Here is a 15,393-nt window from a genome sequence, read left to right as displayed (position 1 = left end):
ATTGAGCTGAAAATGAGAAGTCAACTTAATGCATACATCTACCAACATTTTTGTCAGACTCAATCTGAATTTAGCATTTTCAACTGACAGAAAAAAATAAAACTACAAACAAAACATATATGTAAATTCCGATTTCCAATTTAGGTAGATTTAACATATAAAACAGGCACACAGTAAGATGGCTGGAAATTCGCTGGAGATTATTTACATGTGAACAGTGAATAGTGTACAAGGCGGGACCGCATTACCTGTAATGAGGTGAGACAGGAAAAAACGGACTTCCCCTTACGTTCATACGGATTAAATAAAAAGTGATGATTTGTTTTCAACTTGAATTGTTTCATTTAAAAGACAACATTTCAAGCTTTCTAGCCATATAATTCCTATTTTTATGAGGCAAGTATTCGCTGAGATTCTGGTTGTTTTATTTACGCGTCTGTGAAGACAAATGGCAGAGACAGAAAAGACCGAGAGCGCACCCTGTCGGCTTTCTTTATTTAAAAAAAGCACAACGTTTTGTTGTTATTATGATGGTATACCACTAAAACTAGACCCTTTACAGATTTGAATGATATACTTCTTTTATCTGTACGATCAGAATTGATGGAGTAATTTAAGTTTGTTTCGGCGTTATCAGTAGAAGATGCGTCAAAACGCGCCGGCGCGTTCGTCGACCCCTAGTGAAATCTGGCTTCATTTGAAAAATAAAACTGAATGCTGGGAGCGTTTTTATATATATATATATATATATATATATATATATATATATATATATATATATATATATATATATATATATATATATTTTTTTTTTTATTGGGAAGAAACTGGAGTACCCAGAGTAAACCCTTGCCCACACGGGCAACATAAAAACTCCTTACAACAAAGATCAAGGCCAGGAATCCAACCCCAACCATTGCTCTAAGACCAGGATGTTAACCACTGAGCCACCATGTGGCCCCTGATGTTTTTGATACTGGCCTTTTTGACTTGTCAAATGCGGGAGATGGTAAAAATGTTATCACAGCTGTCCTTGATGCAGAAGTTGAAGGACTTGCATAGACTCTTTTTCACTGCTGAGAAGATCCTGACAATTGGGTTCTTCCCTGGGAGTGCAGGGAGGTAGGAATTGAGACGGATCCTCAGATACGTCATAACAGCATCATCAAAAGATGTATCATTTGATGCCACTGCAGCCTTTATCAGGTTTTCTGAACTCCCAAACTTCACGTATAGGTCTTCAATTACAGCCTTGTTGATTTGTTTTACGCTGTCCTTGGCTTTTCTGGCAACAATGTCTTGGAGGTTGATCTCTCTCTCTATCCTGTGTGACAGGCGCTTGATGAGGACATTAAGGATTTCTCTATTTAGTACTTCTTTGGTTTTATGAGAGATTTTTAAGTTGAGCCTCAGGAGAAGAGCAGTGATAAAGGTCCGGTTCAATGTCTCTCTGTTTCTTATTTTGTGTAATGGCTCCTTCTCATTCCAGAGTAGAATCTGATCTAAAAACCTTTCCACTGCGTCCTTTGTCATGACATATAGAACTTCATGAGACAGGTGTGGCTTAGTTGTAGTCAGCCTACTCGCGTACTGAGAGATGACGGAGTCAGAAAGACATCTCCCTGATGACATAATGGGCAGTTGGTATGTCTGGCCAGACATCAGATAATTGAATATTTTATCTGTCAGTTCCTTTGAACACTTCTTGATTTCGCCACTGATGCTTTCGAGTGTTGTCCTGTAAGGGTCTGCAGGTGTCTCTGGCCGGTGTAGCTTATTGATCAAATTGTCAACACTGGGTTTGATGTCCTCAGAATAAACTGGAGCAGACTCCTTTTCTGTCACAGTGACCGTTAGCCTACAGTTCGGACTGGAAGTTGCAGGTCTGTAAGATTCGGGGACAGCTCCTGGTAGTAAAACGTCAGCAGCATCATGAGACTTATCTTTTTTCAAGAGCCTATTCTGAGAAGCCTCTGAATCCGCTTTGAGGCTCACCACAAACTTTGTGTCTTGTGTCTTCAGGGCATTCTTCAAATCTGAAATCATTTTTTCAAATAGATTTTGGGCAAACTCAGAGAAGCAGCATTTTTTGTTGGTGTCCCCTGAAGTTGCAGCCCGTGAGGTGAAAAAGTTTCTTACTTTGTTAATTAGTCTCTTATCAAATCTGTGTTTCAGTGAAGCACTTTTCTTACTTTCTTGAGCAACATTTTTAGACTCAGGCAGTGGCAGGTAATCAGTTACAACTTTGTCTATTTCAGATGTTTCCTCATCGAAAGGAAGGACAACATTTTCATTGTCCTCTGTTATGTCTGGTGTCTTTCTAGACTGCTTGGTGTGAAAACTGCTCACATCTTTAGTGTCTGGGGGGACAGGGGTCAATCTATCCAATGAGACTGTGTCAGTTATCACACAGCAAGACAGAAGGAGCATGTGCAGGCAATGTAGCGATAGACTTAGACTTTTGGTAGCATGAGAGACCATTTGACGAAGAGTCTTAATGCTTACGGAGCCACTGACATAAATAGCAGGATCTGCAGGCCAAACAGGGTTACTGGTGGTCAGAGATACAACAGAGTTTACTTTCTGTGTAACTTCATTCTCCAACAGTGCTGTTAGCTTTTCAGCACTCTCACATTTTTCCTGTGGAACGTGAAGAGCAGCAGCAAAGCTGGAAGGAATGGAGTCTCCCAGGTGTACTTTGAAACTCTCCGGCATTGTACTTACTTCAGCCTGAACAGTACTGTTGTGTATGTGCTCTATCAACAGTGGTTTGGCAATGTTCAGGGCATCTGTACAAACTGTCTGTAGAATTTCAGTGCACATACCACCCAGTGTTGCTGCTATGGCGGGATCTGCAGTCCCTTCAGCAATCATGTTCCACTGTGCTGGAGAGATTCTTTCAAAATATTTGGTAACAATGGGCTTGATAGCCTCTGGTTTTATGTAGATAGTGTTCTCCATTGTGGGTACGGACTGGTACGCTGTAGTAGATATTACTTCTTTTGCAAGGTCGTTTTGCTTCAGTTTGACTGAAACTTACTGCAAGTGTTCACTAGTGTTCAGATTGTCACTGTGGATTACGTCTGCTCCAGTTGAGAAGGAAAAGAAAATGGTGAATTTGCACAAAGCACATTGCCTTAGAGACACAGATGATGTCATTTGGGATTCCCAAGATCAAAACAATGATGTCATATAGAATGTTGAATATGCACACACGCACACACACACACACACGCACACACGTTTTCTATTCCTCATGGGGACATTACTTTTGCCCTAAACTTAACCATAGCCATTAAGCTGCCTAACCTTAACCCTCAGTGTAATCTTAACCTAATTCTAACGCTTACCCTAACCTCACCCTAACTTTAAACCAAGTCATGTCTTTAACCTGTTAGTCTTACCCCAGAGCGGATCCGCTCCGATTTTTGTATGTCCAGATATGCCTCAAAAGATCGTCGGAAAATATGTATACAGTCTAAAAAATTTTATGTCTAATAAAACCTTAAAGTCTCACGATTCAAATGACATAAAGCAATTTTGGATTGAATAATCACAGCGACTACAGTTTCTTAATATTTAAACAAAAGTAAAAATACAGTACAATACGCTGTTCCTTACCTTTCTCTCGTGTAACTTCATATGTTTACTCAAACATAGAGTGTCGCATATCGTTTTGTTCGTTAGAATCCATAGAACAAAGTGCACCCATGTTTTAGTCCAAAAAGACGTAATATTGTACAGTAAATCCATAAATCCATCGTCCTCCTCATAATAAGCCGTAAACCGCTTCATTTGTCATATGTCATATAGAATGTTGAATATGCACACACGCACGCACGCACGCACGCACACACGCACACACGCACACACGCACACACACAAAATGACAAAAAAGAGAGAGAGGAAAGGTAACCAAGATACATCCCACTCCGCAGTCTGCTTGGTTTCATGATTCTTTGAAGCTGACAGACCCAAAAAACAGCTACCACAACCCAATTTTCAGTCTGTGTACAGTTGCAGAGGATGATAAACATCCTGGCAGAAGAATATCTTACAAATAATCACAGTGCATTTGTAAGTGTGTATTTTGCCTACAACAATATCTTGTTTTCACTGTACACAAGATATAAAAAAAAAAAAAATTAAGGTAGCCAACAATTTTCATGTACACTCTGCACACTGCACATAAATTTGAAATAAATATAAGCAAAGTCTAATGCAGTTCCATAAATTTTGATCCTGGGCCATTCGTAGCTGGGACTGGGAGAGTGGAGGTTCCATTATAAGCGCGTGTGGCACTGATCCAGTGAGATTCAACTATCAGACCACTTTACATTTAAAATAAGTAATCCCTGGAGAACTACACTGGAGTGTGGTCTGGATACTTGGACAAGCACCTTCTGCATTTTCAGCCTGAATCCCAACTGAATCCAATTTTTAAAAAATAAATCAATCAATCCCCTTTTCCATTAACTAAATGCTACTTGGAACACACAGGGTTCAGCTATTTATTGAAAATATTGTTGACAACCTTGAATTGTTCCATCATCTCCAGGGGGCTGTTTACATGTATATGTGATTGAATGCACCAAGAAGGTGCATTTGTGCTCCCCGTTTCTTCACATGAAGAGGGTCTGAACACTTTTTGAACGCACTGTATGTGTATGAATATGCAGAGCTTTCAACAGTCAATCAGGAGAGCTGATCCTTCATCAATAAATAACACAGATGAAGTATCACATTTCAGAAATAGTGCATATAAATATTCAATAAGATATTCCACACCAATAGACTGCAGCCAGACACAATGCATATCATCTGCTGCTTACAGTGCAACAGGGAGGGCACGAGAGGGTTAGGACTGGATTATGTGGATACACAACAGCACACAGTCTCGGTGCTGATATGCAGCCATAAAATGACTTAGTCAAACGGGCACACTTCTACTGACTCCTCTGAACCCTAATTAAAGTTATATTGTACAGCAAAACTCACACTCATATTGTACACACACAAAATGCCATAGAGGTACTAGCTGTCAGCTTCCATTAAGTAATGAGTGAGAGCAGAAAACTACACTGATCTGTTTGACAGGATACATTTCTAAACTAGAAACAAAGAACACATGGACCATTAGAGCTTAAGTCCTCTAACTCCCTTTCTTAGTAATTCAGCCATAACATGTTTTCATGTTTCAATTAATTCTCAAATTAACAAAACATCCCCTTAATCTCCAAGAGATACTGGTGATGGTGGTGGATAAGGGTGAAGATGTTTTGTTCAGGTTTCACAATCAGGACAAAGTGGTACATAACAAAGCTGCTTAGAAAACTTTACTCTTGAGAGATCAATCAGAGCCACATTTCTTATCCTGGATTATATGCCATGAGAGTGACGTCTTTAATGCTGGTGGAAGGCTGAATCTAGCCCCGGGCACTGTGTGGAGCCAGACTCTCGTTTCTCACAGCGATGGCAGGTCATTTCCAGGCTCTGCACCTCCAATCCTCATAACAATAACATCTTCATTCTTTTCTCATTAACAAGGAAGTTATGGATGGTATTCCTTCTGTTACTAAAAATGCAACATCCTGCTACCCAACATAAAACCATCATTTTTCTCCCCTTTTTCTGACATGAAGTGTCCAATGACCATCCATTTTTTGTCCAAGAAACACATTATCTTTATAGCCCTGTTTGAGTTATCTTCTACTGTAGGTCGAAAAACTTTGAAGGTATACTTAAATACCTAATTTCACAATAGACAGAACTATAAATCACAAATGGCTTCTTGTATTATACTGTAATTTAGAGTAATTTAAAGTCAGGAAGCAGAAACAGGTATCCCATCTATTTGTTTTGATGCTGTACAAGAATATGGTGTTCTCTGTATGTGTCACACTGAGTATGAGTTATGTGTTGAAGTATGTGTTTGATTTGCGATACAAGTTAAGGTGGTAATACAAAATAGAATCAAAACTTAAAAACAGATTGCGAGATCGACAGTATTCATAACTCCAGCCAAAACCCAAACTAGTATGCTACCAGATATATTAAATATTTTTATGTGATGACATTTAAACAAATCTTAAATTTTGTTACATTAATAAAAGGCACTTGTTTGCTAGAGTTTCAGACTGAAAGCAAAAGAGAGTGACCCCCATTGATTATCTGATCACAGAAAACAAAAGCAGAAAGGCACCACTACTGTTCACATAATGTAAAAATTCTTATGAAATTATAGAAACATGACTTTCACTCTTCTCTGCTTCTGCTATTTTTGTCTCCATGCCTGCTCGCGTCAGTGCGCCATCGATAACAGCTACTTAACTAGACCTACTTAAAAAGGAAGCTCGTTGCCATTATTATTTTAAAAATAATTTTTTAGTGATTATTTGATGCAGCCCTACTATCAGTTAGCGGGTAGAGGCCAGGTGTCTTATTCAACAATACAGTGCTATGACCTGTGGCTGTTGATAGATACACTTTAACTGCTGTGTACATTGGCAGTGTGATGGATGATCTAGGTGCACTGACAGGACGATGCAGTTTTATCTCTTGGGAGCATGTGTTCAAAAGAAAAATCTGTGCGTATTTCACTGCCTCTGGCTTGTAATTTGTGCACAAACTTAATTGCTTCAATGGCTGACAAAAATCTGAATGGCAATGTGTGCTTTAATAACCACAGCTGAGCCTACCCCTGAGATAAACCCCACAAGAAGGAATCATTTATTAAGAAACCGAAAATAAAAAGTGCTGCATGGAGCAGATGTTGGTCAGGAAAAGTTAGAAAACAACTGTATTCAAGTTTGTATCTCCTGTCTAATGTTTGTTTCCTTGAGGGAATGGATCTAGGTGGTGTGCAGGCAGATACAGCTCAGCGTTGCTACATAACCACAAAAAAGAAACTCTGGAAACCTTGTTTTCCATCAATAAACACAAAAATGGTGAAGAACGTGAGCAGAAAAAGGGTAGCCCTCCCTCACCCAGGTCCCAGTTGTCATATTTTACAGTGATCCTATTATTTCTCTTTGTGGGCTTTTTTTGGTTATGGAGCCTCTTAACTAACCTTACCTGCACAGGATATGCAGTCATCTATCAAACACGTTTCAGAGATAAAAGCATGTGAGCACAGGATCCAAACACATACACACACTATCCGCTGACTAAAACACCTGTGAACAGATACATAAAAATAGGAAGGCTCCTGAGGTCTGTCAGTCGGGGGCCTTGCTAGAAAAGTATCTTTCATGTATTCAGTCTAAACATAGAAAATAAGGGGGAGGCAGATAGTTGAGAAGAAGAGACTAAGGCTGAGGTTGTTTCTAACTGTATGTTACAGTACTACAAAGTATATTCCTCCCTCAACACCCTACTGATCTGAAATAGTAACAATGTGATGTCTACTATGAAGAATGCACAGCCACTTTTTTTGTGCCTCACTTTCTTACATATTTGGAAAATAACTCCCAGCCACCAGAACCAGAAATGAATGATCAAACATTAGCTGCAGGCAACACAAGGATACTCAGCACTTACAGTGACTTTGCAGTACATGTAAATGTTAACATAATTCAAATTATGATAGGATGATGACACTAGAGAACGTAAGCACCAAAATAAATTATCACTGTACCTCTTCAATATATTAATACAATAAAAACACAAATGTTTCACTATAATCGATAAGTGAATCAGTGCCTTTCTTCACTGCCTCTTTCAATCAGAATCATCATCTCTCATCAAATCTACAGTTATTATATTAATTTAAAAACTAGCCATATAATCGCTGTGCACACTGATAAAGACAAATTTCTTTTGTTTTCCATTAACATTTTCCAGTCAAATAAGTTGCTCCATTAAATAGATCTATATCTATGCAATTACTGAGTCTCTCCTCTTCAGACTATATGCAACTAGGTAATGTGTTATGTAATGCAACAAAGAGGCAGTGCAGGTCTCAAGCAGGTTGACAGCCAACAGCTACTTGGCTGGACAATAAAGTCTCTTTGATGAGTTATTTTCCTAATAACAGTCTAGTGGGGCACTGTACAAAGAGCAAGTATCTTCAGTAGTGTCTTATAGCATTATAGGTCAGGTCTCTTGCAGCAGCAGGTATAATGCCCCAGTGATAACAGCTGAAACACTTACTGATGTGTTTGACTCTCAGTAAGTAGGGCGAGTGACAATAGTGACAAACTATAATATCTAACAATATCTAAGTTCACATTAAGACCCTGAATACTGGTAATGGCAGAAAACATAAATTAGTCATATGCATGCACTGCAGAAACCCTTAATCAATATTACACATATCACATTTGTCTCCGAATGTCGTTGCTTTCCCTGAGACTGGTGCTAATGTCAAAATATATGCTCTCTCTTTTCTCATTATCCCGATGCTAAAAGATGATTTAACAGCCCATATGGTGATATTTCAATAGTTCATGATAACAAAAGAGTCTGACGTGATTAAAAAGTAAAATGACACTGTGAATGACGAAGGGGAAAAAAGTTTACTGATTCAATGTCAGTGTAAGAAAATAACAGCAGCCTAATATTTCAAAGCTGAAAACCATGACATTGTGCACAGACAATGGACATCTAAGTGAAGTTTGGACTACAACTAAAACTACAGTATATTTGACTCTGTTAGCACTATCAGAATCTACATTAAACGCACAGACCTCAAGTCAGCCACCTCAGTACTTGTACCAAAAACAAAAGGGAGAGCACCATTGTGCTCAGTCTGTCACTCCATCATCTGCCCCTTCCCTCCTGCAACAGTTTTATTATCAGTCTTATTATCAGCCAGGCATCTCTAACTCCAATCCTCAAGGGCCACTTCCATGCTTCTTTTCCAACTATCCCTGCCTTTGCACCTTCTGATTGGTAATCAGCATTGGGTAGAGCAGGTATAGTTAGAAAACAAGCAAACTAAACCCCTATCCTGTTGGATGAAAGGTGGTCATGCAAAAGATTCCTTAAAACCTGAAAGTGTTCAGTGGGAATGGCAAGTGACCCTTAAAATGTTACTGATATGTTTCTACAGCTGCAAGCACAGAAAACTGTTAGGTAACATTTGGCTAAAAGTAAAAGCTTGATTGCTTTTTACTCAATCTTTAAAAATATATAAATCAAACCGGTACTTTGTGAAGAAAAGGTTCAGCAGAATGGGAAGTAAGGCTTCTTGGGGTAAATGTAAAAGAGGTATAAGGAAAACCATGTTTATATTCCAGTATGGGAAAAAGTACATTTTAAACAAGGCCTAGTGGTAAAAACTTTCAGAAGCTTATTTTCCGTACGTGCATTAAAGGAGTGAAATCGGTAGCTAAGGGCTCCTAATTAAATAATGACTCTTCTGGAACTGTCATTAAACTACGAAACATTCATCCTTTATAATCCTGCAGATATCATTACTAGAAGAAGAAGCAGGCATTAATCTGGCAGAGATGAGCTCCGATGTCAAAGCACAGTGAATAATGACAAAAGGAGAATACCATAACCACTGTTGGTGTGCTTGCATCACTAAACAATAAGATCAAAATGAAAATGCTCATCTGAGTCTTTTTAACAAAAAGTAGACAGTACTGACACCCCAACCCTTGGACACTTGGACAATGCAGATAAGGAGAGAGACAAAAAGACTAAGGACTGAATTAAACAGACTGAGAATGAGAAATGAAACAGTTGGAGTGAAAATTTTTTCGTGAAGTCCCTTTAGATCACAATAGGATGCCAGACTCACTAGAAAGAAGCAGTGCCACATCATAATTACAGGCTCTGCCCTTCCTAACAGCTGAGACATCATCATCATCATCGTGCTCATCACGATCACTTGTAATGACACCCCAGCTGCCCTCAGTGTGCACCTCTAATTTACAGCTCTAACCTTCATACCAGGGACAGTAACTCATGCTCCCTGACAACTTCTTCAAGACCAGTTATATGACATGGCTTAGCCCACTTTCCCTGGATGGTCTTCCAATAAACACTGTCATATACAGGAGAAGACCAGAAGTGGAAAGAGGCAATTTCATAGAAAATACCAAAATGAACAATATAAAGTAGTAGCCTGCACTAAGATCCAGTGCAAAACCAAATTCCAATTTTTATTGGATATAATAGACATGGTTTTATAGTGTGTTAGAAAATGCTGTGTCAGACCAATTACACACGGTGTATTAAGTGTAACACAAACACCTGAGTGAGTGAAGATTTACTGTGACCTAAACAAAAGGATGATTACATTCTCTGAAGACTACTTAAAAGACGGTAGAGAGCTTGTCACTTGGATTTGTGAAGGCACCCTTTCTATCCTGAACACAGACAAGACACCCAACTCCATTTACATTGCAACTTTACACTTCCCTGACTCCACTAAATCCAGGATTAAAGCTACATTTGGACCAGTCATAGCTAGAGCTTTAAGGTATCACTGAAGTGTCACTGCAGAGATGCCTCTCTGTAGTCTCAGAACCACATCTACACAAACTGTGTAAGGTGTGAACTATAAGTGCTACAAGTGCTAATGCCACATCCTGATGCAACCCTACAGAACTTGCCTTTACAACACATCCTGCTGAGAAGTAACGCATGGCGAGTAATGTGACAGAATACATTCACCAACACAACAACAAGGACGTCGCTTATACACTAGAACATATGAGACATCAGCCTGGAATTCAGTATGTTAGTGATGGGGAAATGGCTCTCTCAGCTGCTGCTGCATCTCACAGCTACATAACACTCTCCATAAATAATGAAGAGGAAAGATCTTCCACTGAGAGGTGGGGGGGTTGTCAACAAAATAAAAGGTGCAGACTGATGAATGGAAAACAGCATAAAGTTAAAAAGCTGTGACGAGACACTGGGATTATGGGTATAGGAGTTGTGGAAGAAAGAATATAAAGACAGGCAGGTAAACAGCCTTTTTGTTTAGCCAGGCAGACACAAACCGACTCTGTGGGATCAAAAAAAAAAAAAAAAAAAACAGCAAACATCATTTGCACAGCAAGAATTTTGGCAGCCAGAGAAGAATTAGCAGGGTATGCCCATGTGTTCCTCACCACTGACTTTGGTGTGGTGACAAACCGAGCTGGGAGCGTCGAGTGTTGCTGACATCGCAGACAGACAATCTGGTTGTCCTGCTGCCAACACAAACCTGTCAACCAACCCAGAAGCATGTCAGTGGCGGTCTGCGATCACGCCGACACGACTCGCAAACGGAGCACATTCGAGGGATCACGTCGATCCAGGCCTCTATTCGCTGACTCAGCAACTTTACAGCAGAACAGAAGCAGCTCTGCTCCCACACTCTACATATATATTTAGGCTTCTAGGCATCAAAACGTAGAAAATGACTTTTTGATTCTTTTCAAAATAATTTAGTGCCATATGATCCACTCCACTACTGAAGCATTGCTAATTATAATCTTGAAATGTCTGCACTAAGATAAAATGCAAAGCTTTTTTTTTTTTACGTAATACAAAATATCTGTCTCCATTAGACATTAATATAATTAGGCACTGGTATTTTTTTTAATATTATACATCTAGTTATTCTAAAAGCTATTCCCAACAACACAGTATCACAAGCCACTGGCTGATTATACAACACAAAGAAATAAATCACTGAAGTGCAACCAAGAGTAATCACACTTTATTTGACTGGACTGATTCCAGTCCAAAGCACTCCAATGCAGCTTGGTTTTATAAAAATGAACCTGTGCTTACAAGCCAAATATGCATTTCTTCATAATGTACCGCAGCTGCGTTAAAATGAAGAATATCCAAAGGATCCTCTTGTCCTGATAATGTTTTCGTTTAGGTGGGAGAAAAAAAAACGGTCCCACTGTTAAGATTGATTTGTCAACACCCCGCGCTGCACACACACACTCATAGATATGCTTAATAATATGTATGCTATAAAATCTGCAAAGAAGCATTGTTACCTCCCTGCCTAACATCTAACATTGTTTTTGTATATTCACTACACTAACTGCTGCTTGTTATTAGAAACACTCTCTAGCATCATATTCCCTAATTTTCCAAAAGTGAACTCAGAAGTATGGAAATAAAAAGGCTGTTATTTAATAGTAAATGTACTCCTGTGTGTTGCAGGTCCCCTGTGAACCATTCAACTTACCAAAGCTTGTAGAGGCATTAGCAGTATTAGCATTTTTTGTCTTGTCACATGTTGCATCCTCTCCTATACTTACTAATGAGAATAAGCAGACGACTGTGTTCATCTTTTTTTCCTCATTTCTTAATGTTGGGGGGGGGGGGGGTTTCCTCACAACTGGGAGATCATTCTATTAGAATGGCAAGATTCTTTGCTGTCGTCTGTTATGAGATGCCCCCTATTTAATTAAATCCAGTGTACTATATTGACTGCGTGTGACAAGGCATGTCCTCTCATCAGTACGGATTCCCCCCACAGTACACCCTCCCCTCACTGTCTGAGTCGTGATGGTAGGAATATAGATCTGGTCTCAGCAGCACCTTTTCAGATACCACTCTACATTGCATAAACACAACACTTATTTAGATTATTCCATTCTTGAATTCATCAACATCAACTTTTCCTGAAATGCTGACTTCCACATCAACTTTTCCTGAAATGCTGTTCAGTTTTACATGTTTTGGAAGAGGGATTATTATGAAATAACAGAAATGTACTACAGGAGGCAGTGGGAGCAGATATTACAAAAAATTGTGCTAAAAGCGACACCACTTCTATGTGATCCAGTACCGACTGTTCTGAAAAAGGTTAAAAACTGACCAGATGGGCTGGCATCTCTATGACCATCAATTTATGTACTAAAAATCTTCACAAAATATTTCTTTAAGGACCAATAAATCTAAGCAGGGCACTGTATCAATTTCTTTTTGGCAAATAATCCTTTCTAACAGATGTCTACAATACGCCTACAAATTGAATAATCAACCAAATAAATCTTACATGTTTTTCTACACAGCGGAGTTTGTCTCTGTGTCAGGTAGCACCATCCCAAGACAACATAAGGATAGTGCTCATCAAATACTGTTGGACCACCTTCGCACTGGAAAACAAACTGGCAGGTTGACAGAATTGTATATCCTTTACACTGCTACCTTTCTTAAAACATGCAAAAAAGGTGAGGAGACCTGGAGGAGTAGCTGGCATGCGGTGATGGATGTGAAGTGATGTGCGAAGTAATGAAAAGAGAAATAAAGCGAGAGAACTTGTGAGAGGCAGAGGAACAGAGGGTAAGATGGAGAGAGAACGAATGTACAGTATCTGATACATAGATACACAAGCATGGCAGACATTTTAATTAGACTGTGAAGTTCACTGTAATGAGCAAGCTCCATCTGAGAAATAGTTCCCCCAGTGTTTGAAAAGTGTATGAATGGCTAGGTGCCAGAGAGCTCGTCTTCATCATCCTCCCATTAATGACAGTTACACTTCACTCAGCTCTAAGAATGAACACAAAGACATCAAAGCTACAAAGCTCAGTTTAGTGGCAAATCGCTATTTCAAATATATTTAGTTTTTAATGGTATGAACGGTATATGAACCAATGAAGCAGTCTAAGTCTCAGTTCCTAGACTGAGAACAAGATCTCCCCAGCTGGGACATTTCCCTCAGCCAAATGCTGCAGATTTTGGCTGTTGCTAAACTCCACCAGACATGCTGACAGGTAATCAGTCATAGTTTGAAAGTTGTAGTGTATACTAAAACGAATGGCCGCTGTGTTACATTTCAATTAGCTTGCCCACAAGAGTTAATGACCTGATAATAAGTGCATATTCCTTTCAGAGACACATTTCACATGAAACCGTGGTGAGGAAGCTGCACTTAGTTCCAAAACAAATTAACCTCCCTCAAGAGAATTCCATGATGTGCATTATGCATGTACTGTATGGGGTATGCAAGCAGTATGTATTATTCAGTAATTCACACAAGATGGTCATTTCCTGAGAGGGAGTGAAAGTATCTTTTTTTTTTTTTTTTAATGACCGGTATTTCAAGGAGTGATGTGAAAATGACAAGGTTTTTCAAATCCTTTCTTGCCATGCTCTGATCTTGAAACTGTGATTCACTAATGCAATGGTGACTCAAGAAACCTTGCACTGTATCTGGCATTTGACTGACGAGAGACACACCAGTACAGTGTCACTCAAATCTTCTTGTCAGACCAATCTGCTTCACCCTTCCTTAAGCTATCAGCTCTATTGTCATCTGCTGTAGGTCTTTTTCTCTCTGTCCTCTAGCGTTATTCTTTATTACCTAACCTCAGTTTATGTTTCCTCCTCTCACTTCTTATCATTTTCCTGCTCCATCTCTTTCATCCCCCCCTCCATCCGTGCTATTTTGCTCTCATTCAAAGCACGTTCAGCACCAAGCCAGGAATTAAGGGAAGAAGACTGCGGCTGGAGAGGCAGGCAAAGGGGTGTGGACCAGGGACATGAGTTGTGGGTGGGGTGGGGGTTACAAAAGCCTTCTCTACTCAGCTGTGGGAATGTTCTTCTACAGATTTGGCAATATATATATACTATATACAATCTACTTCTGTTTTTATTTGTTACATGTTCAAAAAGGAAGCACAAGCGGAAAAATAGGTTTGCATCACATTTTTTCACTTCCTTATCTTGGTCTCTCCTTCATACACCATAATTATCACTTAATATCCCTTGTTTTTCCTTCTGTTGATTTTCACTCTCTTATTTTCCTGCTCTCTTCTTATAATCTGATTGCACAGTCCCATGTCATGTCATACTAACAGCCAGCTCAGGTTCCACACAATTGGAAACTAGACACGACACACCCACTGCACCTCCACCCCACCATCCCTTGCTCCCCATACGACCACAAACACCTGTCCACAGAGTAAAGCCGGCCAGTGCTTTCTGTTCGCAAAGCTGAGTGAAAAATCGCCAAACAAACAAAGCACATACTTAGGTTTATGAAAATGCTGTATGAAAATCTGTTCTGCATGCAAATGTGTGAACGTGCTGAAGTGATGAAAACATTTCTCCCGATAAATGACACATGCCTTCATCAGCTCAATCAAATGCCTCAGCTCTTCGGGGTTGAAACAAAAAACACTCCTGTACAATCACCATTTTCCTTGATACACCAGTATTTATAGGAAGCAAAAGATATCAGTACTCAAAAATCAGTATTCTACAAAGAAAAACAGAGAGTGAACAGTCAAATCAGCAATATGTGCATGTGCATGTGTGTAAATACCTACAGTAAGGCTTCGTCCCGCAGCTGAGAGAGGCAGTGCTAACATCCAAACACTAAACACGCTCCACTGTACTACTGCTGCTGCTGCTGCTGCTGGCTTACTCTCCTATATAAGAGACGCGCACACACACACACACCAATCCCCTTTGTACCTT

General features: G+C 39.5%; 1 protein-coding gene across 4 annotated transcripts in view; it reads right to left on the bottom strand.

The window, feature by feature from the left end:
- The window catches only part of mctp1a (multiple C2 domains, transmembrane 1a), a 120,145-nt gene that overhangs the window by 87,689 nt on the left and 17,063 nt on the right, over positions 1 to 15,393 (bottom strand). For 3 of the 4 annotated variants that reach the window (XM_026322677.1, XM_026322679.1, XM_026322678.1), the window contains exon 1: positions 15,243 to 15,301. The exons of the other annotated variant lie outside the window; for it this stretch is intronic. In XM_026322677.1, coding sequence (XP_026178462.1) covers positions 15,243 to 15,284 — 42 coding nt within the window. In that variant the 5' untranslated portion in view covers positions 15,285 to 15,301. Of the gene's footprint in view, positions 1 to 15,242; positions 15,302 to 15,393 lie in introns of those variants that run through there. 4 annotated transcript variants of the gene reach the window in all.

This window comes from Mastacembelus armatus, chromosome 9 (genome assembly GCF_900324485.2).
Source record: "Mastacembelus armatus chromosome 9, fMasArm1.2, whole genome shotgun sequence".
In the NCBI taxonomy this organism is placed as follows: domain Eukaryota; kingdom Metazoa; phylum Chordata; class Actinopteri; order Synbranchiformes; family Mastacembelidae; genus Mastacembelus; species Mastacembelus armatus.
The sequence above is the reverse complement of the archived record's forward strand: the minus strand, read 5'-3'. Positions and strand labels throughout refer to the sequence as shown.